This window comes from Aotus nancymaae, unplaced genomic scaffold (genome assembly GCF_030222135.1).
Source record: "Aotus nancymaae isolate 86718 unplaced genomic scaffold, 86718_ANA_hifiasm-v0.15.2.pri h1tg000131l, whole genome shotgun sequence".
In the NCBI taxonomy this organism is placed as follows: Eukaryota; Metazoa; Chordata; class Mammalia; order Primates; family Aotidae; genus Aotus; species Aotus nancymaae.
The window spans coordinates 4,725,663-4,750,479 of NW_026988546.1; the positions used below are offsets into that span (position 1 = coordinate 4,725,663).

The following is a 24,817-nucleotide window of genomic DNA, read 5'->3' on the forward strand; positions in this document are numbered from 1 at the left end:
GAAATGAATGTGCCAGGTTGAAAGCTGCATTTCCTAGAGGGGATGGTGGAGTTTACCTCTGTTTTTATTGGTAGAAGTAAATGTCTTCCTGTCACCTGCCTTTCTTGGTAGCAAAGGGTAGCTAACTCAGTGGAAATGTGTGAACTTCAAGCTATGAGGTGGATCACTATTAAGTCTCAGTCATAGAGGAGGATTAAGCATTGACGTAGGTGAGGAAAGTTTAAAGCAGTTTATTTATTTAATTGGCTTTTTCAGGTTAAAAGAGGAGTTTAAAAGTTAGTCCTTGTCATCCTTCAGGATTCGCTCCAGTTATATCTCTGCAAGTTCTCTATTTCTTCACAGGACTCACAAAAGTGAAATCAAGGTGTCAGCTGGGCAGGTCTCATCTGAAAGCTCTGGGGGCAGAATCTGCCTCCAAATGCATTCATGTCATTCCTTTAGCTCCTGGGTCTGAGGTCTCCTTTCTTGCTGGCTGCTGGCTGCTGGCTGGGGCTGGCACTCAGCTCCTAGAGGCTGCTCTCAGGTTCTTGCCTCATAGCGCCCCCATCTCAGCAACAGAGAACCTCCCTCAAGGCAAATCTCTCATGCTTTGAATTTCTCTGACTTCCTCTTTTGCAACCAGCTGGAGAAAACTAATTAGCAACCTTAATTACATTGTAAAATTACAGTGCAAAATTCTTCTGCCATTTAATAGCCAATAAAGTTAATACTTTATTAACTTTAATAAAAAAGTGGTGGTGATCATGAGGCCTATCTAGAATTAGCTACTAGATTGGGACTTCATTTAGAAAAGTTGTACCGTCTTATCAGTCTGTGCATCCTAGCTCCTAACACAGTGCTTAGCAGATAGTAAATATCCAGGAAATGTCTGTTGAGTAAAAGTGATTCTGGAACGAAAAGGGTAAACAGAGTTCAAAATTGATGATCCTGCATGAGGGTCAGGGAACCTTGACATAGAAAGCAAGGTAGCTGTTCACTGAGATTCTTATGACAAAGAATTTGTAAAATCCAGTTAGAGGACAGCAGAAATCCTTTGCCAAAAAAACTTGAAAGCTCTAACAGACTGTGTAGAAATACATGTTTTAGTTGGGTTAGCTTATATATTTAACTTTGTTATTATTTGTTTGTTTCTCCAGAAGATAAAGCACTTGAAATTCAGACAAGTGGAGAGCCAGATGTGGCTGAAAGAGTGGATCTAGAAGAGCTGATTCAGTGTGCAACTGGTAAAATGGAGCTTTATGCAAGAACTGACCCCTCTGAGCAAGTTGAGGGAAATTGTGAAATTGTAAATGAACTAATTGCTGCCTCCACACAAAAAGGCCAGATGAAGAAGAAAAGGTTGAGTGAACTGGGGATCACACAAGCTGATGACAACTTAATGTCACAGGAGATGTTTGTTGGGATTGTGGGGAACCAGTTCAAGTGGAATGGGAAAGGTAGTTTTGGAACATTTCTTTTCTGACCACCATATTGTAAGTAGATAGCAAAATACTCGATTTTGCACATGCTGCCCTAAGAATCACTGCTGCCATTGTAGTTTGCTTTATGTCTGTATTTTATATTTGATTATTTGGGCTTGAGTGAAATGTAGATTTATTTCCATTTGCAGGTGTTGCACATAAAACACTCCCTCTTTGTAAGAAAGATCATAAACACATATAAAATAGAAAATATTTGGAGATTTCTTATCTGAAAGTCTTGCGTTCTTAAACACATAGTTCTCTCATGTTAAGAGTAATTACCCTTTTTAGTGTAATTACCCTTTAGCATTTCAAAGAGGTGGAAGAAGGGAAGGGAATGCAAGACTGGTGTATAAACATGCAATAGGTATCCCATGCACAGCCTTCTTAAAGCTGTCTTTTCATCCCAGTTATAGTGTTTGATTTCCATGCTGTATTTGTCTTAAAAGCTTTTATGATTGGGAAGTTATCTGTCTAATCATACTCATTATTGAGACACAATGGGATGCATTTTTCTGCTGAGCTATGCAGTCATCAAAACAGTGATAGTCAGGTGGTTTGAAACAGAAATGAAATGTGTTATTCAGAGCTGATGTTGTACATAGAGCATTTTCACTATTGCTGATTGTGAATGATTAAAAGAAGGTATCTTTCAGGCTGGGCGGTGGCTCACACTTGTAACCCCAGCACTTTGGGAGGGTGAGGCAGGAGTATCACTTGAGCCCAGGAATTCGAGACCAGCCTGGGCAACATAGTGAGACCCCATCTCTTCTAAAAAGAAATTTTAAAAAAATTAGCCAGGTGTGGTGGTGCATGCATGTAGTTCCAGCTACTCAGGAGGTTGAGGCTGCAGTGAGCTGTGATTGCACCACCACATTCCAGCCTGGGTGACAGAGCGAGACCCTGTCTCAAAAAAAGTATTTTTCTCTTACTGTTACAGTATTCTGACTATATTTCTGACACATAAGAGATGTTTGAAATCAAGAGGTTCATAATCAATAGCTTAAAAACAAACCTGTATCAGATGTGTGTTCTTGGTATTATGTTGTAAAACACAGCTTCTAAAAATATTTATATTTTAAAAACTGTATATGACATTAATATGCCTAACGATTAAAATTATAGTAATGAAATAACACAATTGAATCTTGTTATATCTTTTCAAACCCACTGTGGGCCATAGTGTTGGTGTAGCACATGTGATCCATTGAAGAACACACAGTATGTTGGTATCTGTTTTCATGCTAGAAAGAGTATTACATTTTCCTCATTAAGTGTGGTTATGTTTGTTTCTCAAATTTGAGTAAAAAATAATTCTTATTTTTTTGATGCTACTAAATGTAGGCTTTATGTTAGACTTACTGTTTCATCATTGAAAGGTATTTTTCCTTTTTAAAAATCTTGTTGCAAAGAGGTTTAAAAAGTAATGTTCATTTCTGCATCAGTTTGAACCAAATGTTGATATTAAAATCTTGTATTCTTTTTTAAAATTTTTGCCTCTAGATGTGACGCCTTAAGATAAAAGCCATTTATTCAACTTAAACAAAAAATTACCTTTTTTTTGAGATGGAGCCTTGCTCTGTCACCCAGGGTGGAGTGAAGTGGCACTATCTTGGCTCATTGCAACCTCCATCTCCTAAGTTCAAGCAATTCTCCTGCCTCAGCCTCCTCAGTAGCTGGGATTACAGGTGCCTGCCACCATGCTCAGCTAATTTTATTTTTTTATTATTATTTTTTTAGACGGAGTTTCACGCTTGTCGCCCAGGCTGGAGTGCAATGGCGTGGTCTTGGCTCACTGCAACCCCCACCTCCTGGGTTCAAGTGATTCTCCTACCTCAGCCTCCTGAATAGCTGGGATTACAGGGATCTGCCACCATGCCTACCTAATTTTTGTACTTTTAATAGAGATGGGGTTTCACCATATTAGCCAGGCTGGTCTTAAACTCCTGACCTCAGCCTCCCAAAGTGCTGGGATTACAGTCATGAACCACCGTGCCTGGCCTATTTTGTTTTTGAGATGGAGTCTTGCTTTGTCACCCAGGCTGGAGTGCAGTGGCATGATCTCAGCTTATTGCAACCTCTGCCTCCTGGGTTCAAGCTATTCTCATGCCTCAGCCTTCCAAGTAGCTGGGATTACAGGCACCCACCACCATGCTAGGTTAATTTTTGTATTTTTAGTAGAGACAGGGTTTCACCATGTTGGCCAGGCTGGTCTTGAATTCCTGACCTCAGGTGATCCACCCACCTTGGCCTCCCAAAGTGCTGGGATTACAGGCGTGAGCCACCATGACCAGCCAGTATGAGTTCTTCCATGTAGTTAAAGGGAACAAGGAAGAGTGAATACTTTACCATGTTTCTTATGCACACTGGGTTTTCCTCCAGTGTGAATACTTTAATGTCTTCTAGGAGAACATGGAAAGGCAAATGCTTTCCTATATTCCCTACATTCATAGAGTTTCTCTCCAGCATGAGTTGTTTCATGATTATGCAGGTGACTGGAATGAGTGAAGCCTTTACCACATTTCTTATATTTGTATGGATTCACACCAGTGTGAATTTTTTTATGGTTATGGAGGGAACTGGAATATCTGAAGGCTTTACCACACTGATTACATTCATAGAGTTTCTCCCTAGTATGAGTTTAATTATGATTATGAGGGTGGCTGGAATAAGCAAAGCCTTAACACATTCCTTATATTGATAGGGTTTTGCTACAGTATGAGATCTTTCATGGTTATAAAGGGAACAGAAATATCTGAAGGCTTTACCACATTTCTTACACTTACAGAATTTTTCTCCAGTGTGAATACTTTCATGTATTTAAGAGAGAAAGGAAAAATGGATCTTTTCCTACATTCCCTATATTTATAGGATCTTTTGCCAGTGTGAATTCTTTCACATATTTGACCGGACCTGGAAAAACTGAAGGCTTCCCACATTGATTGCATTTACAGGAGTTCTCTTCAGTGTGAGTTCTCTGATGGATTTGCAACAAATTGGGAAAATCAAAGGCTTTCCACATACTGAACATTTATAATATGAACTTCCAGTGTGTGTTGTGTGTCCTTGAACACTGGTCAGAAATGAAGGCTTTTCCACATTGTTTACATGTATATGTCTTCTCTCTGCCTTCCTCACAGTCATGATTTGTGTCCAGAATTAGGTATGATGCACCTACAAAGGGAAGAATGGCAGGTGAAGACATTTATACACACACTGTTTTTACACGGCTTTATTCCAGTAGGAATTTTCTTGTTCAAATTAAGATTTGTAATCTGGCTGAACATTTCTCCATGCCAACTACCTTGTTTACTTTCACATAGTCTTGCTACAATATGACTTTTTTGATTTCTCCAATTTTTTTTTTTTTTTTGGCAGGGGACAGAGTCTTGCTCTGTCGCCCAGGCTGGAGTGCAGTGGCACGATCTCGGCTCACTGCAACCTCCGCCTCCTGGGTTCAAGTGATTCTCCTGCCTCAGCCTCCTGAGTAGCTGCGATTACAGGCACCTGTCACCATGCCTAGCTCATTTTTGTATATTTAGTAGAGACAGGGTTTCACCATATTGGCCAGACTGGTCTCGAACTCCTGAACTTGTGATCCTCCTCCCTTGGCCTCCCAAAGTGCTGGGATTGGTGTGAGCCACCATGCCCAGCCTTCTTGAAAAATTTTTGTACTGATCTTTAGTGTTCTGGGTTTCTCAGTTGTTTTCTATAGAAGCTATGTTTTCTACAAGTTTCCCACTTCACATTCCCCATAGAGATCCTTTTGGAAAGGATCCAGCAAAGCTCACCCCTCCAGGGTGAAGTTACAGTTACATCCTCAAAGGCCACTATTCAATTTCCCAGTTTCTGCCATATCTGGATGGTCTCCCAAGAAATCTCCTAGTACCTGCAGGTGACAGGACAATGGAAGCCCCAGAGGAGCCTGTGGAGACCTGTTGGAACAGAGGAGACCGAGAAGTGAATAGGGACCTAATCTGCTTTCTGTCTCTATGGATTTGCCTATCTTGATATAGCATATAAATAGAATCATGCAATATGTGCCCCTTTGTGTCTGGCTTCTTTTCCTTAGTGTGATATATTTGAGGTTCTTCCAAGTTGTAGCAACCTACATTGATTCTATAGCCAGGCATCAGTAATTCATTTCCTTTTATGGCCTAGTGCTGATCCACTGTATGTACATACTACAGTTTATTTATTCCTCTGTTCATCCATTGATGGATATTTGGGTTGTTTCTGTCTTTTGGCTGTTATAAAAATTCTGCTTTAGGGAGTATACTTTTAAAGTTTTCTGCCTTTTCACCTGATGAAGGTTAAAAACACTGATATTTTAAATTTCTGTGTTACAAGATTTATTATTTGTACCAGTCACCAGTAAATATGTTGATGGATACTCAGATTCCTTGATGTGGACAAGAACAGCCATTTTGATGTTTGCCATGAACTAGTGAATCTAAATATTTGTGGGAACTTTTTGTCTGATCCTGTGTTAAGTGCTATAGATGGTGGGATGTCCAAAAGAAGCAGAAAGAAGAGTTGTTTTACTTTATCCTACCCATTGCCCCTGCTCCAGAACCAGTTATTTTCCAGAATTGCATGGGGTGCAAGAAATCAGAGTTTGTTTTTAAGCTATTGATTATGAACCTCTTGATTTTAAACATCTCTTATGAGGCAAATGATCCTCTCATGCATTATCACAGTAGTTGAAATCCCACAAAATTTCTTAGCCTCAAATTTGCAGACAAAATAGCCTTTGGCCATCACCTTTGCAGAATTCTGGGCAGCCATATTTCCAAAGCTTATTTTCCATGCATTAATGGAATTAGTAAGCTGCTTTTTAAAAACTTATTTTAGGCTGGGTTTGGTGGCTCTTTCCTGTAATTCCAGCACTTTGGGAGGCTGAAGTGGGAGGATCACTTGGGGCTAGGAATTTGAGACCAGCCAGGGCAAAACAGCAAGACCTCATCTCTAAAAAAATTTAAAAATTAGGCATGGTGGCACACATCTGTGGTTCCAGCTACTCAGGAGGTTGAAATAGGAGGATTGCTTGAACTCAGGAGTTAGAAGTTGTATTGAGCTATGATTGCACTCCAACCTGGGTGACAGAGTGAGGCCCTGTCTCTTAAAAAAAAATCATAGGCTAGGTACAGTGGCTCACGCCTGTCATCCCAGCACTCTGGAAGGCTGAGGTGGGCAGATCACCTAAGGTTAGGAGTTTGAGACCAGCCTGGCCAACATGGTGAAACCCCATCTCTACTAAAAATATAAAAGTTAGCTGGATGTGGTGGCAAGGCGCCTATAATCCCAGCTCTTAGGGAGGCTGAGGCAGGAGAATTGCTTGACCCCCAGGAGGTGGAGGTTGCAGTGAGCCAATATCGTGCCATTGAATCCCAGCCTGGGCAACAAGAGTAAAGATACATGCAATTAACAACAGAGCTCCAAAATACATGAAGCAAAAATTGACAAAATTGAAGGGATAAATAGAAATTTCAACAGCAATAGAAATTTTAATATTCAACTTTCAATAATGAATAAAACAACTAGGCAGAGTATCAACAAGGATACAGAAGACTTGAGCAATACTATAAACAAATAGACATAAAAGAGATCCATAGACATTCCACCCTCTAACAGTAAAATATACATTCTTCATAAGCACACATGGAATAATCTCCAGGATAGACTATATTTTAGTTCACAAAACAAGTCTCAGTAACTTTAAAGGAATTTCTATTATATAAGATATGTTTTCTGACGATAATGGAATTAAACTAGAAATTCATAATAAAAGGAAATTTTAGAAATTAACAACTATGTAAAAGTTAAACAGCATACTCCTAAGTAACTGATAATTCAAAGAAGAAATCTGAATAGACATAATGAATAAAGAGATTGTATTCATAAATTTAAAACTTACTACAAAGAAAAGCACAGGTCCAGATGGCTTCACCAGGGAATTCTATCAAACATATAATTAAGAATAAAAGTCATTCACAGACTCTTCCAAAAAATATAAGAAGAGAGAGCACTTCCCAACTCATTCTATGATGCCAATATTACCCTGATACCCAAACCAGACAAAGATATCACAAGAAAATAAAACTACAGACTAATATCCCCTATAATTACAGATTTTTTAAAATCTCCATAAGATGCTAGAAAACCAAATCCAGGACTATCTAAATAGGATTATACACCAGTCAATGAGTTTTTTAATCCCTGGAAGGAAAGGTTGGTTTACCACCACAAAATCAATCAATATCAGCCATCATATTAATAAAAGACAATCGATTCAGGTAAAAAGCATTTGACAAAATCCAATATCCTTCTATAATTAAAAACAATCAGCAACATAAGTAATTTTTAAACATTTCCTCAACAAAAGACATCTACAAAAATCTCACAGCTGTGTAATGGGGAAATAATGAATTACTTCTCCTTAAAGTGAGGAACAACACAATAATATCTATTTTCAACATTTCTATACAACACTGAACTGGAGGATCTAGCCAGGGAAAGTAAGCAAGAAAAAGAAATTTTTAAAAATCCAGATTTCTCATTCTAGAACAAGACAGCATAGAATCACACTTTCTCGCCTCTAAATACTACTAGATGCCCTGGAAATTATCTAACAGGCAATGCTAAAAGAACTCTGAATGCTGGAAAGAACAAGATAGACTGGTTAGGAACTATATGACTTGAGAAGTGACAACATGGAGAAGTCCCTAGGTTTTATTTTTATTTCTCATTTACTTCTAAGCACTGGAGAAACCTATCCAGAACTGTACATAGGCATAAACATAAATTCTGAGAAAAGCCTTAACTCTGCCCAAAGGATCAGGAAATAAGAAGTCTAACAAAGACCTAGTAAGAAGCGTCCATCCTCACTCTCTAACCAGGGCACTGGTAGGTTGACCAAGCCACCAACAGCAGTAGCAAAGTCCTGGGCCATGTAGCCACATCTACACCACCAGAACACTGGTGGGCAGCTCAATCCATCAAAAAGATATTGCAATACTAAATGTGAATACATCAAACAACAGAGCTTCAAAATATATAAGTAAAAACAGACAAATCCACAATAATTGGGAATTTAACACCCACCCAGAAATGGATAGAATTACTTGACAGAAAATCAGTAAGAATATAGGGAAACTGAAAAACATCATCAATCAATAGAATCTAATTGATATTTAAAGAACATGCCATTCAACAGTAGCAGAGTATGAAACATATTTCTCAAATATTCATGAAATACTCACCAAGATTGACCACATTTTGAGTCATAAAACAAACCTGAACAAATTTAAAAGACATGAAATCGTATGGAATAAATTATCTGACAATAATGGAATCAAACTAGAAATAAATAATAGAAAAACATACCCAAAATTTTTCAAACACTTGAAAATTAAGCAACATACCTCTTAATACTCCAAAGATCAAAGACAAAATTTCAAAGGAAGTAAAAAAGTAGAGGCCAGGCATGTTAGCTCACTCCTGTAATTCCAGCATCTTTGCAGGGCAAGGCAGGAGAATTGCTTTAACCCAGGAATTCAAGACCAGCCTAGGCAACAAAGTGAAACCTCATCTCTACAAAAAATCAAAAAATTAGCTGGGTGTGGTGGTGTGGGCCTGTGGTCCCAGCTACATGTGAGGCTGAGGCAAAAGGATCACTTGAGCTCAGGAACTGAAGGCTGAAGAGAGCCAAGGTTGCACCACTGCTCTCCAGCCCAGGTGGCAGAGCAAGACCCTGTCTCAAAAAATGAACACATAAATAGAAATTTAAAAGGTACACATAACTGAGTGAAAAATGAAAACACAATATATCAAAATTTCTGAGATGCATGTAAAGCAAAGCTAAGAGAAAAATTTAGCACACTAAGTGCTTAGATTAGAAAAAGATCCCAAATTAAAATTTAAGTTTTTATTTCAAGAAAATAGGCAAAGAAGGGAAAAATGAGCCCAAGTTAAGCAGAAAGAAGGGAATAATAAAGATTAGGGCAGAAATCCATGGAATTGAAAACAGAAAAACATAAAAAATTAGTGAAACAAAAAGCTGGCTCTCCTAAAAAGAATCAAGATTGATAAACTTCTAGCAATATTAATAAAAAAACAACTCTAGCCTGGGAATTGTAATTTAAAAAAAAATTCCCTAAGGGATTCTAATGTGCATCAAAAGTTGAGACCCACTGGTAAGATCTTCAGGCCTGTTGACTTGCTCCTTGGCCTGATCAGAGAAGAAATTTGGATACACAAAAAACATTGTATGTATCCAACAGTTTCACCATTAAGAAAATACAGAGCCTTCCCCATAGACATGATACCAATTAAATTCTATTTGTATAGTATGGTACACAGTTTATCCTCTCTGACTTGCATTTTTTTTTTTACTGTAAAATGGGAATGATAATACTTATCTTGAAGGACTATTGTGAAGACTGAATAAGTGATATGTACAAAATGTCTAGCTCAGTGCCTGACAGATAGATGTTTTTGGCTGCTTAGTAGTGGAAACCCCGAAACAATGGACAATTGTTGTCTCACAGAAGAGCAGTTCTGAAGGTTAACCTCAAAGATGCAGGATCTTCCCAGCTTTGGGCTGCTCCATCCTCAGCAGGTCAAGACTTAACTCTTGGGTTTGCACGATGGCATCAAAAGCAGTCAGGACAATATTGGCCTAAAGAACAAGTCTTTTCTCCCTTGTGCTGCCTGCAACAAAATCCTACCCCAAACTATCCATCTGTCTGTCTCATTGGCTAGAATGGAATCTACCTCACTTTTAAACCAGTCCATAGGAAGGGAAATGATGTCACCATAAAGAGCTTAGAAGAGAAGGAGACTTTTTAAAAACAATGATAGTCTCAAGAGATTGGGAGTGAATTGTTTGGGGTGTGGGGCCTGGCCATAAGTGAATTTTAAAGCTCCAAGGAGATTTTACTGTACATCCATGGCCAAGAACTACTGGTTTTCAGGCCTGCTGATACCATCATGGCTCAGCTGGTGAGAGAGAATGCAGTGAACTGCCTGCACTAGCTGTCACAGTGGTTTCATTTTAGAGCCTCCCATCCTGGAAGAGTGGAGAGTGACTTAGACACTTGCTACTCAAAGTGAGGTTTGTGGACCACCAACATCAGCATCACCACAGAGCTTGTTAGAAATGCTGAATCTTGGCCAGTCATGGTGGCTCACACTTGTGAGCCCAGCACTTCAGGAAGCTGAGGAGGCAGATCACTTGAGCCCAGGTGTTTGAGAGCAGCCTGGGAAACATAGTGAGACCTCATCTTTACAAAAAAAATTAAAAAATTAGTCAAGTGTTGTGGCATGCACATAGTCTCAGCCACTTGGGAGGCTGAGGTGGAAGGATCTCTTGGGCCTGGGAGATCAGGGCTACAGTGAGCTATGATTGCACCAGTACACAGCAGCCTGGGTGACAGAGTGAGAACCTGTCTCAAAACAACAACAGACATCCCAATTCTCAATCCTCAACCCAGATCTACTGAAATCAGTCTGAATTTTAACAAAATCCCCAAATGATTCTCATAGCCATTTGAAGATGAGAAGCACTGGTATAAAAGACACATCTGCAGAATTTTGATGTTGCATCTCATTTGTCCGAACCTTGCAATTCCATCACAAATCATTTCGACATCTTACCTCACATAACTCCCTGGGTTCATCTAACCATGTCTCCTAATGCCTCACTGCCTGGGGGCAGACAGTCTGACTTCTCTTAGCCTATCTGCCTCTATCTCATTTTGAGAGGTAGACATAACCAATTCTTCTGGGCATCCAACATGAGACTCTACCAGGGGGTGAATGTCATGTGGTTATTGTCTCAATAATCATGTGACACTACCTACCACAGATCAAAGTACCTATTAGATGCTTTGAAGAGTCAGAACTGAATAACACATTGTATTTGTCAGGGTTCTCTAGAGGGACAGAACTAAGAGGACACATGTAAATATGAAGAGGAGTTTATTAAGGAATATTGACTTACACAATCACAAGGTGAAGTCCCACAATAGGCCATCTACAAGCTGAGGACCGAGGAAGCCAGTCTGAGACCCAAAACCTCAAGAATGGGAAAGCCCCGCTGGCGAATCACTGGTGTAAGTCCAAGAGTCCAAAAGCTGAAGAACTTGGAGTCTGATGTTTGAGGCAGGAAGCATCCAGCACTGGAGAAAGATGAAGGCTGGATGACTCAGCAAGTCTAGTCCTTCCCAACTTCTGTCTTCTCTATTCTACTGGCCCTGGCAGCTGATTGGATGGTGCCCACCCAGATTCAGGGTGGGTCTTTCTCTCCTAGTCCACTGACTCAAATGTTAATCTCCTTTGGCAACACCCCCACAGACACATCAGGAAAAATACTTTGTATCCCTCAGTCTAATCACCTGACACACATGGCTCTTCTCTCTAAGCTTAAAAAGTAGAAGACATGGATACAAAAACACAAAAACAACATATTTATAGCACTTTAAGCCTACAAGGTGCCTTTGCCCTTTCAAAACCAGACTCAGAGAAGGCCTCTGGCTACTCAGCACCATGCAGCTGGGTGGGTGGTAGAGTTAGACTTTAGAATCAGAACTTTTTACTTCAAACCAAGATTGCCAGATAAAATATAAAATTCTTTTTTGTGTGTGAGATGGAGTTTCACTCTTGTCACGCAGGCTGGAGTGCAATGGCGCGATCTCGGCTCACCGCAACCTCCACCTCCTGGGTTCAGGCAATTCTCCTGCCTCAGCCTCCTGAGTAGCTGGGATTACAGGCACGCGCCACCGTGCCCAGCTAATTTTTTGTATTAGTAGAGACGGGGTTTCACCATGTTGACCAGGATGGTCTCAATCTCTTGACCTTGTGATCCACCCGCCTCGGCCTCCCAAAGTGCTGGGATTACAGGCTTCAGCCACCGCGCCCGGCCTATGCACATGGATTTTTAAGGAAAGGCTGGGAGTAGAGAGTTGGGCTGCAGCATGACACTGTCTTTTGTCGACCCTATTTCTATTCTGGGTCTTAATTTTACTGTCCACAAATAATCAGGGTTCCAGATAATCTTGCAGATTTCTTAGCTCTCATGATGGATTTTGCTTCACTCCTCTGCTCATTTGTTCATACAGCCTCAGTACTGAATTCAGACTGTTTCTCGGGTTGAAGCTGGGGAAGAAGATTCTGTTTCTACAGTTTTGAACAATAGTGTCATTCTTTAGGGCCACGTTCTTTTTTGTTTTTTTTTTTTTTTTGAAACAGAGTCTCCCTCTGGTGCCAGGCTGGAGTGCAGTGATGCAATGTCGGCTCACTGCAACCTCTGCCTCCCGGGTTCAAGCGATTCTCCTGCCTCAGCCTCCTGAGTTGATGGGACTACAGGTGTTCACCACCATGCTCAGCGAATTTTTGTATTTTTAGTAGAGATGGGGTTTCACCATATTGGCCATGATTGTCTTGATCTCTTGACCTCGTTATCCACCCACCATGGCCTCCCAAAGTGCTGGGATTACAGGCATGAGTCACCGAGCCTGGCTGGGGCCATGTTCTTGAGTGGAATCAAGGTAACTCCTTTAATAAAACAAGCCCTGGCTGCCTAAAAAAAAATGCTTCTACAATTTCAGGAAATGCAATGCAGTGAAATATAACTGCTGTGATAGTCAGGACAGTTAAGACACTCTGTCATTCAGGTACTGAAAGGTAACCGTGTTTTTAAGAAGAAACAGCCCTTTCAACAAAAGGTCAAGTTGCTTCTTTAAAATTACATTAGTTTTTGTGTGTGAGACTAATAGCTATCATTCTGAGAAACTATTTGATACAACATAGATCTGAGTTTATGTGCTGTGAAAACCAAAACAAAACCACATAATTAAGCAGGGCCCCAAAATTTTGAGGTCTACAATAAAAAATGATGTCAGAGGTCCTGTCTGATCAACGTAAATTAAATTAATATATTTCTGGGCCCCTGGTACCTTGAGGGCCTAAAAGAAAGGTAGGATAGTACAGTTGCAAACCTCATGCTTTAGCCTCAGAAATTGTGGATTGGAACACAGCTCTCCACAGCCATGGCATGGCCTCAGGGGTGGCATTTGACCGTCTGTGCCTCAGTTTCTTCATAGGCCAAGGAGAGAGATGAGATCACCTATTTTGTAGAATAATGGCCAAAATTAGAGATATTTGCAAAACACATAGAATAACTCTTAGCAGATATTAATTTCTAAATAAGGAACAGCTCATTCCTAAATTAGGATTGCATCCTAAGTATCCAGTGAATGTAATTGTTTTTGAGTAGACCTTTGAAATTGCTATATCTCCCACCAAACTCTGTTGGCTTTAAGATAATACATGAGCTCTGAACTTTTCTTTTATCCTTAGTTACATCTAATTCTTTATGGTATCTTCAACAATTGACAGGCTGCTTTATATTAATTCCTAGGAAATGTTCACCCAGATTCTCTGTACATTAAGATAAACATGAACCTTCAACATCTCATTTATGTTAGAGAATAGAAAAATCTCACTAAGCCTGTGGGATGGAATTGAAAATGAAAACATATGAATTTGACCAGTCATTTAGCAACCTACAGATGAAGTCTCCCTAAGGGTAATGCTGAGCAGAACTTTCAAAGTTACAGCATGTGCTCTTGCGTTGAGTTCTTCTATGTAGAAGAGATGAAGGAGCTCAACAACTACTCCTTTAAACTTGATTTTCTAATTTTAGTTTGTGTATCCCTAGGGCAGTTCAGGCAGAGTTCTTCATATAAATCTCTTAGCTGGAAGAATACCTCTAGGGTCGAATTTCTTCTGGAGATAGAAAATATTTCAGCTTCATTCTCAGATTTGCTGGGAGGACAAAGTCCCTTGGATTAAACATATGTACCCCTGTAAATATAAATACCCTCGGAAGATTATCATACACACATAAGACAGTAAAAGGAATTTTATTTGGGGTAGGGTACAGACATGAGAACATGATGGACCAGGGAGAAAGGTCACTGTGAAGATACTGAAGGGACGCTCCAAAAGACCAGAGTTAGAGGAAGTAAAGTTTTACCCCCCTGCAAATATTTGTGTGTCTCGGGGAAACATTATGAAGCTGCAATTCCTTCCACCTCTAATCACCAAGAAGAGTCTGAGTTAAACAGCTTTGAGGAGGATTCTGCCTTGCGAAATTTGTTCTTTGGGATTTGGGGATACAGAATAGAAAGGAAATGGAAATGAGAAGACAAGAGGCCTAAAGTTTAGGTAGGATGGGGTGTTTTTCATGCTATTTTGAAAAGATAGCTGTGGGTGCTGCTACAAAAAGTATGGCAATTGATGGAATGGAAACCCTTTTTTAAAATAAGTTTTCATGTTTGGGCATGGTCGCTCACACCTGTAATCCTAGCACTTTGAGAGGCTGGGACAGATGGATCACTTGAGGTCAGGAGTTTGAGACCAGCCTGGTCAACATGGTGAAACCCTGTCTCTACTAAAAATACAAAAATTAGCCAGGCATGGTGGCGCAAGGCTGTAATCCCAGCTACCCAGGAGGCTGAGACAGGAGAATCACTCCAACCCGGGAAGCAGAGGCTGCTGTGAGCCAAGTTCAAGTTACTGTACTCCAGCCTGGGTAACAGAGCGAGACTCCATCTCAAAAAATAAAAATTAAATTAAAAAAAAATAAGTCTTCCTGTGGTCTGTGAGTTCCGTGTCTAGTGTATGAGAAATACAAGAAGGAGTAAGGTTATTTTTTATTTCCTTGCTGGTGGAAGGACTATGTTTCTGGGATTTTGACATTTTTCTAAGACTGTGCTACTTGGGCAGTGGCTGTGTATGCATGCTAATGATACTGTGTATCTCATGTCCAAGTGACTTTACATCTGTAGAGGTAGCTGTGGCGAAGAAGAAGGAAGGCAGGACCTGGGACAGGAGACTGGTCTTGAGCCCGTCACTGTGAGCTGTACGAGGGAGGAAAGGGCAACGCGGTCGTATGAAACAGCCTCCTCCGCCTGTTTGGTCACTTCTCTAGCTGCAGGAGCAGCAGCAACCTTCTCTCTTCAATTGGCTGTTGGCTGAGAGATCAGCATCAGCTAAACAGTTGCCTTGTAACCCAAAACCAAGAGGTGTTGGGCTTTTGACACAACATAGTAATTTCTTTATTTTTATTTTATATTATTTTTATTTTTATTTTTTGAGTGAGACTCACTCTGTTGCCCAGGCTGCAGTGCAGTGGCACCATCTTGGCTCACTGCAACTTCCGCCTCCTGGGTTCAAGCAATTCTCTCGCCTCAGCCTCCTGAGGTAACTGGGATTACAGGTGCCTGCCACCATGCCTGGCTAAGTTTTGTATTTTTAGTAGAGACAGGGTTTCACCATGTTGGCCAGACTAGTCTCGAACTCCTGACCTCAAGTGATCTGCCCTCCTTGGCCTCCCAAAGTGCTGGGATTATAGGCATGAGCTACTGCACCCAGCAAGAAGAGTATTTTAAGGCCATAGATTGAGAGAAAATACTTGCAAGACACATATCTGATAAATGTTTTTAATCCAAAAAAATGCAGAGCTCAATTAAAACTCTATGATATGAAAACAAACAATCCAGCCAGGTGTGGTGGCTTATGCCTATAATCCCAGCACTTTGGGAGGCCGAGGTGGGCGGATCACCTGAGGTCAGGAGTTTGAGACCAGCCTGACCTGAACATGGTGAAACCCTGTCTCTACCAAAAATATGAAAATTAACTAGGCATGGTGGCTTATGCCTATAATCCCAGCTACTCAGGAGGCTGAGGCAGGAGAATCGCTTGAACCCAGGAGGCAGAGGTTGAAGTGAGCAGAGATAGTGCCACTGCACTCCAGCCTGAGCAATAGAGAAAGACCATCTCAAAAAAAAAAAAGAAAGAAAGAAAGAAGGAAAGAAGAAAGAAAACAAACAATCCAATGTAAAAATGGGCAGAGATCGGCTAGGCTTGGTGGCTAATGCCTGTCATCCCAGCACTTTGGGAGGCTGAGGTGGGCGAATCACCTGAGATCAGGAGTTCAAGACCAGCCTGGCCAACAGTAGAGACATGGTGAAACCCTGTCTCTACTAAAAATACAAAAATTAGCTAGATGTGGTGGTTCATGCTTGTAATCCCAGCTACTGGGGAAACTGAGGCAGGATAATTGCTTGAACCCGGGAGGCAGAGGTTGCAGTGAGCTGAGATAGTGCCACTGCACTGCAGCCTGGGCAACAGAGTGAGACTCTGTCTCAAAAAAAGGGAAAAAAATAGGCAGAGATCTGAACAGACACTTCAGCAAAGAGGATATATACATGGCAAGAGCATATGAAAAAATGCTTAACATTATTTGGCATTATGGAATTGCAAGTTAAAACAACAATGAAATACTACTACACACCCATAAGAATGTCTAAAATCCAAACAACTGACTACTAAATATTGGTGAAGATGCAAAACAATAGTAACACTCATTCATTGCTAGTGGGATTGTAAATGGTACAGCCATTCTAGGAGGCAGCATAACAGTTTCTTAGAAAGAACATAATCCTATAATTTAGCAATCACTCTCCAAAATGTTTACTCAACTGATTATGTTCACAAAACTCCTGCTTGTGAATGTTATAGCAACTTTATTCGTAATTGCCAAAAACTGGAAGTAAAAACTGGGCATGGTGGCTCACATCTGTAATCCCAGCACTTAGGGAGGCTGAGGCAGGCAGATCACGAGGTCAGGAGTTTGAGACCAGCCTGACCAACATGGTGAAACGCTGTCTCTACTAAAAATATAAAAATTAGCCAGGTGTGGTAGTACTCACCTGTAATCCCAGCTACTCAGGAGGCTGAGGCAGGAGAATCACTTGAACCCCAGAGGTGTAGGTTGCAGTGACCCAAGATCACACCACTGCACTCCAGCCTGGGCAATAGAGCCAAACTCCATCAAAAAAAGAAAGAAGAAAAACTGGAAGTAAGTAACAGGAGAATGGGTAAACAGACTATTGCACATCAATACGATGGAATAGTATTTAGTTAAAAAGGGGAACAAAAAGAGCTATCAAGCCACAAACAAACTTAGAAGTTAAGTAAAATAAGCCAGTCTGAAAAGTCTGTATATTTTATATTTCCAGTTACATGACATTCTGGAAAAGGCAAAACTATAGAGCCAGTTAAAAAAAAAAGATCAGTGGTTACCAGGTATTCAGGAAAGGTTGGGAAAGTGGAATAGAGAAATTACAGAAAAATTTTAGGGCAGATAAACTGTTATAAATATAATGATGGTAGAGATATGACTCTCTCTCTCTCTCTCTCTCTCTCTCTCTCTCTCTCTCTTTCTCTCTCTATATCTTTGTTGGGAAAAGCAGCAAAGGAGAAAGGATTTACAGAGCGCCTACATAAATTGGTTATGAGTAACATATAAACAAGGAGCAACAAATTGTGGAAGGCAGCAGGAGGCCTCTGAGGAGGAAGCCCTCTCCATGCCTCATGTTCTGGTGCAGGTGACCTCAGCTCTGTTACCATAAACATTGTGCTCAAGGATGTAAAACCCCTTTGTAGCACTATGACGTAGCCAGACTTGTAGGCTCCTTGTAAGATCTGTGTTCCACCAGCTATACGTAGATAATAAGCTAAAGATAACCACATGTTCTTGTTTTGTGAAACTCCCAAACTGCCACTGTTATCAGTCCTTAGTATGACACAACAGTTCTGGCTCACTGATTCACTCCACCATCACTCCACCCCTACCCTATAGATCAAAGTGATTGTAATCAATGAATAATGTGGATGATCAGAGCTTGGGGCCTTCACTGTTTCCTCCAGAGTAATAAGTGATGGCCCACTAGTCCCATTGTCTTTCTTAATCTATCTTTTTCTCATTCCTTTGTCACACCGAACTTGGAGCACCCACGGGTGATGTAGGGCTGGCTCCCTACATTCTGATGCCCAACGTGGGGCTCATGAATGCCTACATTCTGGCACCAAATGTGTGGGGCTCATGGATTCCCAACATATATTTATTTATTTATCAAAAATATCAGAAAACACATGTATTTATTTATCAAAACTTTACCAAAGAAAGAATAAACTTTAGGGTATGCAAATTTTTAAAAATCAGTTAGTTAATCAGGTATCCTAGGATGGAATAGACTGTGACAAAACAATTTTTTAAATTTTTTATTTATTGTATTTATTTATTTATTTATTTTTATTTATTTTACTTTAGGTGCATACTATATCTGGCATTTCTCCCCATGTTGTCCCTCCCCATCCTCCCCTCCCTCCCCACCCCCCACTGTCTCTCCCCTACCCCCCCAACTGCCCCCAGTGTTTGATGCTCCTCTCCCTGAGTCCATATGTTCTCATTGTTCAACACCCACCCATGAGTGAGAACATATGGTATTCGGCTTTCTGTTCTTGTAACAATTTTTTAACTGTATTACAAATACAGATGTTCCTTGACTTATGATGAGGTTATGTCCTGATAAACCCACCATAAGTTGAAAACATCAAAAGTTAAAAATACATTTAATACACCTAATCTACCAAGCATCATAGCTTAACTTACCCTACCTGAAGCATGTTTAGAACACTTATATTAACCTACAGTTAGGCAAAATCATCTGAAAACACAGTACACTGTGGACAATCAGTTCTTTACCGTTGTGACTGGGCGAGAGACTAGGAGCTGCAGCTTGCTGCCACTGCCCAGCATTGCAAGAGAATATTGTACTGCATATCACTAGCCCAGAAAAAAAATTTGAAGTACTGTTTCTGCTGAAGGCATATCACTTCTGCACCATCATAAAGTAGAAGAATCATAAGTCAAACCATTGTAAGTCAAGGACAATCTGTTTAGAAAACAACCTAAAGGAAGAGGGTGGGAGAAAAGGTACTGACCTTAGTAACTTTGGAAGTGAATAGGTCTGGAAGACTAAAGGCAAAAACCTGCACATAAGCACTGCACTCTAATCAATGATGCTGTTTCCCACAGGAGTGTAGGTTAACCACTGCACTTGAATACTGGAATTGCACAATTAAGCAATTGAATGGCAGACAGTGAAAGCCACATTTCTCATTGTTATAGTGGGAAGGTATAGGTAAGCAAGGGAAGATGGCAAGAAGGATTCACACGATAATAGATTAGAGTTGGAAGCATAAGTGTGAACTCATATTTAGCTTAATATGTAGATGGCTGCATAAAGAAATATTATAGATGTATATGCGCATGGGTTGATATACACACATATATTTCATTGCTCTGTTAGGTGAAAGAAATGATACCCCAAAATCAATGAACATGCCTAGCACCCAGTTCTAGGTTTCTAATATCAGTCTCCAAAAAATGAACCAGCGTTTTCTGGGGGAAATGATTGATTCTAAAACTGGAATAGGAAATACACAAGATGAGCCTGGAGCATTTGTAGTATCATAACATAATGGAGAGCTAAAAACAAAACGAACTCGATGTTGATGGAGTGTGTCAATGGAACAGAGGAAGGAGGAAATGAATGGAGCTCCCAGTAAACAAAGCTGGAACAATTGGAACAACTAAAGAAATCAAGTAGCATATCAAAGTATAAACAAATATCCATGTCTCCATACTAATATGAAGAAATATTGAACAAATAAATAAAGTAGAGGTGAAGACACAAATCTCCTGTGCAGAATTCCAAATAATGTGTATAGATATTCTGCCTTCAAAAAGTTGGAATATAACTTCTAATTTCTTAAGTCTGGGCTGTATGAAGTCACTTTCTTCCAAAGAGTACACTATGGAAAGGGGAGGGGGAAGCATAACTTTACCATGGAGAATCTAACAAATACTACCTTAACCAGGTGATTTATGACAATATCAATAGTGACAAACCATGATGATTTTGATTTGAAATTATGCGATGGGCCCAGCGCAGTGGCTCATGCCTGTAATCCCAGGACTGGGAGGCTGAGGCAGGTGGATCACCTGAAGTCAGGAGTTCGAGACCAGCCTGGCCAACATGGTGAAACCCTGTCTCTACTGAAAATACAAAATTAGCTCAGCGTGGTGGCCTGTGCCTGTAATTGCAGCTACTTGGGAGGCTGAGGCAGGAGAATCACTTGAACCCGGAAGGCAGAGGTTGCAGTGAGCTGAGATTGCACCATTGCACTCCAGCCTGGACAACAGAGTGAGAATCAGTCTCAGAAAAGAAAGAAGAAAGAGAAAGAGAAAGAAAAGGAAAGGAAAGGGGAAAGGGAAAGGAAGGAAAAGGAAGGGAGGGAGGGAGGGAGGGAAGGAGGGAGGAAGGAAGGAAAAGAAATTATGTGGGCCAGGCACAGTGGCTCATGCCTGTAATCCCAACACTTTCAGAGGCTGAGGTGGGTGAATCACAAGGTCAAGAGATCGAGACCATCCTGGCCAACATGGTGAAACCCTGTCTCTACTAAAAATACAAAAATTAGCTGAGCATGGTGGTGCGTGCCTATAGTCTTAGCTACTTGGGAAGCTGAGGCAGGAGAATCACTTGAACCCGGGAGGTGGAGGTTGCAGTGAGCCAAGATTGTGCCACTGCACTCTAGCCTGGCACAAAGTAAGACTCTGTCTCAAAAAAAAAAAAAAAAGAGAGAAATTATGTGATGAAAATGCCACTTTATTTCTGTGATCTTCTTCTCATAACTCCAGTCTAATCATGAGAAAAACATCTAACATATCCAAATTGATGACGTTCTACAAAATACCTGAAAACTGTCAAGGTCATGAAAGTTAAAAAAAAGTCTGAGATACTTCCACAGCCAAGAGGAGCCTAAGATGATGTGATGACTAACTGTAACATAGCATCCTGGATGGTATTCTAGAACAGAAAAGGGACACTAGATAAGAGACAATTTGGTTTTAGGATTTTGAAGCATGGACTTCAGTTGAATAGATCAATATTGTTCATTAATTATAGCAACTGTACCATATTAAGGTAAGAGAATATAGGGGAGAATATAATGTAAGAGAATAGGGGATACTGATGAGGGAAACTGGGTTAGAGCATATGGGGGGGCTCTCTGTATTATCTCTACAACTCTTCTGTAAATCTAAAACTCCTTGAAAATAGAAAAGTTTTTAAGAAAAAGTGCACCCCCCACATATACATATACATACACAATCACATTCACATACACATATACACATACACGTGCATGCACACGCGCACACACACACACACATACACATACATCTCACTTAAAGAAGAGAATATTTTGGCTGGACCCAGTGGCGCCTACCTGTAATCCCAGCACTTTGGGACGCCAAGGAGGGCGAACCACCTGAGGTCAGGAGATCAAAACTAGCCTGGCCAACATGGCGAAACCCTGTCTCTACTAAAATTACAAAAATTAGCTGGGTGTGGTGGCAGGTGCCTGTAATCCCAGTTACTCGGAAAGCTGAGGCAGCAGACTCTCTTGAACCTAGGAGGCAGGGGGCACAGTGAGCCAAGATTGTGCCATTGCACTCCAGCCTGCATGACAAGAGTAAAACTCCGTCTAAGAAAAAAAATAAAATAGGCTGGGCGCGGTGGCTCACTCCTGTAATCCCAGCACTTTGGGAGGCGGAGGCAGATGGCTCACCTGAGGTCGGGGGTTTGAAACAAGCTTGACCAACATGGTGAAACACCGTCTCTACTAAAAATACAAAATTAGCCAGGCGTGGTGGTGAGTGCTTGTAATCCCAGCTACTCGGGAGGCTGAGGCAGGAGAATCGCTTAAACCTGGGAAGCGGAGGTTGTGGTGAGCCAAGATCGTGCCATTGCACTCCAGCCTGTGCAACAAGAGCAAAAACTCTGCCTAAAAAAAAAGAAAGAAAAAGAAAAACATAGAAAATAAGACAATATTCTCAGCCAGAACTTCAGAATGTGCAAAAAGCCACCTCTCTAAGGGGACACTTAGGATTAAAGGAGACATATTTAATACCAGAATTAGGAATCTGATCAACTTTTTAAAAAAATAAAGTGGAAGAAAATATGTACAAAACATCTGCAGTTACTTGAGACCCTTCAAATAATATCTGAAGTAGGAGAAATTCAATGGGACCCATTAAAGATAAGTGGATGAATTAAGACATGGATAATTACTACTTTGTTTATTGCTATATTTTATAATAAAAGTTACATTGTAATATTAATCATTTTATTAAAGGAAAGTACAAAGATTTTAAACTTTATGGCAAAGTTATGGTTTCAGTGCATCAAGATGAAAAGTAGAGAGAGAAACAAGAGGGGGAAAAGAAGGGAGACCGAGCAGTGTAAGTTATGTGTCCCTTAGAAGTAGGTTTTGAGTTAATGTAACTATACATAATTATCAAGAAAATAATTAATGTAGTTTGGGCTTCATTAAGTAACTTGAGGAACATAAATTTTAGCATATTGGGGGGCGGCGCTGGGACGGCGGCAGGATGCGAGCGCTGCAGGTAATGGCTGTGGCTTTGCTGCGCTCGCCTCTTCTCCGCGAGGCCGGCAGCGCGGAGTCCGGAGGCCGATCCTTCCCTCCCCTCCTAGCGGCCTAGGTTCCCTTAAAGGGACCGAGTTTCCCGGCTCTGGTCTCCGCCGTCTGAACCAGCGCTCGGGACGCAGAGGTGGGCGGGAGGGATGCAGTTTGGATCCTTTCCGACCTCTTTCCACCCCGCTCCCCCCAGCTCCCGCCGCCCCCCCGCCACCACTTTCGCCGACCCCACCACCCACGCACTCCCGCCGCCCCTCTTTATTGAAATGTGAAGTCTGCTTCCTCTCCCGCCCCCAAGAGGGACCTGGCTGGAAAATAGAGTCCACGCCTCCCGGAAAAAGAACGGGGCGGGGCGGGGCGGGGTGGGGGGGGGGCGTCACGGGGGGGGGGGGCGTCACGGTGAATTCGCGTTTAAAGTGAGGTCGAGCCCCAAAACATCCAGGAAGAGGAAAGCAGACCTGTGGTGCAGGAATCCCTTACCTGCACGCGCGCTCCGCACAGAACTGTCGCTGGTAGACAGTGTCTGCCTTTGTGCTTTCGAACACTTGCACTGTCGTGGAAATGATTTTCTGGTATCAAAACGGTTTCACAGTGACTGTGCTTCGGGGGCCTGCTGGGCGGAAGCCAACTAAGTCAGCAAAGTTGCAAATGGGGCCGTTGGCTTTGTACGTGGAGAACGGCACGCGAGAACTGTCCGGGATCCCAGTGGCACTGGCTTCTTCGCTAAAAGGTGCACTGCAGTAGGCAGGAGTAATTTGGTACAAAAGCATTACCTTTTAGATCATAGAACTGGCTGATTTCAAGCAAATCCTTAACTGTGCTGTGTGTGTGTGTGTGTGTGTGTGTGTGTGTGTGTGTGTGTACCCTGGGTGGTACTGGGAGACATAACAGTTTAACATATTCTTTAAGAAACGTTTGCCTTCTGTTTTCAATCAACTAAGCTGGCAGCTAGAGATACAAGTTTATTTGAGAATACCCTCTGGGTACCAAGCATGCTTGGATTGTTTTAGCAAATTAAAAATGAGCAAAATGCTTTTACCTTCTCAGCAGTAGACTCCTTAAGAGACCTCCTGTTTCGTGTGTATGTGTGCTTTTTTTTAGAGAAACATTTTCTCTGTGTATCTCAAATGTGTTTTTAATGTGGAAAAGGAGAAAATAAAGGATTTTAAAAGGCAAAAAAAAAAAAAAAAAAAAAAAATTAGCATATTATTCAGATAGCACTTAACCAGAAAAACAAAGGAAAATCTCCTCTAGAATTAGTGTGAATGAAACAAATAAGAGTGTTAAAGAAAAAAATACCAGCTGGGCGCAGTAGCTCATGCCTGCAATCCCAGCAATTTGGGAGGCCAAGGCAGGTGGATGGAGACCAGCTTGTCCAACATGGTGAAACCCCCTCTCTACTAAAAATAGAAAAATTAGCCGGGCATGATGACACATGCCTGTAATCCCAGCTACTCGGGAGGCTGAAAGAGGAGAATCACTGGAATCCAGGAAGCCCAGATTGGAGTGAGCTGAGATCATGTCACTGCACTCCAGCCTGGGCAACAGGAAGACTTCATCTCAAAAAAAGAAAAAAATACAAAGCGGTGGATTAATAAATTTAGTAGTAGTAATCTATTTTTTTAAAAAAGCTAAAGTTGCCTGAAGACCACAAATTAAATTAAAAAGGTATTAAGAAGTGCAATGGCACATTTACAGCATGTTTAAATGCATACACACACATATATATATTTCAGACATATATATATATGTACACACACACACACACACACACATCTGACAAATCTGAAATTGCTAAACCTGTAAGCACAAGAGGTATTATAAGTGCTCTGAAGGAATCCCTTTTACATTTTTCTTGCCACCTCCACAGTACCTGGCTCGCAGACACATAAAATTTCTCTTGGCCAGTCGTGGTGGCTTATACCTGTGATCCCAGCACT

General features: G+C 41.1%; 1 protein-coding gene and 1 long non-coding RNA gene across 3 annotated transcripts in view; one reads left to right on the top strand and one right to left on the bottom strand.

Annotated features, from left to right (window-relative positions):
* SHCBP1 (SHC binding and spindle associated 1) overlaps positions 1-3,243 on the top strand; it is a 39,066-nt gene extending 35,823 nt beyond the window's left edge. Inside the window, exon 12 of one of the 2 annotated variants that reach the window (XM_012475865.3) lies at positions 1,137-3,243. In XM_012475865.3, coding sequence (XP_012331288.2) covers positions 1,137-1,462 — 326 coding nt within the window. In that variant the 3' untranslated portion in view covers positions 1,463-3,243. The remainder of the gene's footprint in view (positions 1-1,136) is intronic. The other variant, XM_012475864.3, reaches the window with a different exon arrangement.
* Positions 3,244-11,559: 8,316 nt separating this feature from the next.
* On the bottom strand, positions 11,560-23,675 carry LOC135272724 (uncharacterized). Its single transcript, XR_010340717.1, has 3 exons — positions 23,358-23,675; positions 13,460-13,587; positions 11,560-11,641 (listed from the first exon to the last, which is right to left on the bottom strand). It is a non-coding gene; the product is annotated as an uncharacterized LOC135272724 (long non-coding RNA).
* Between the last annotated feature and the right edge of the window lie 1,142 nt (positions 23,676-24,817).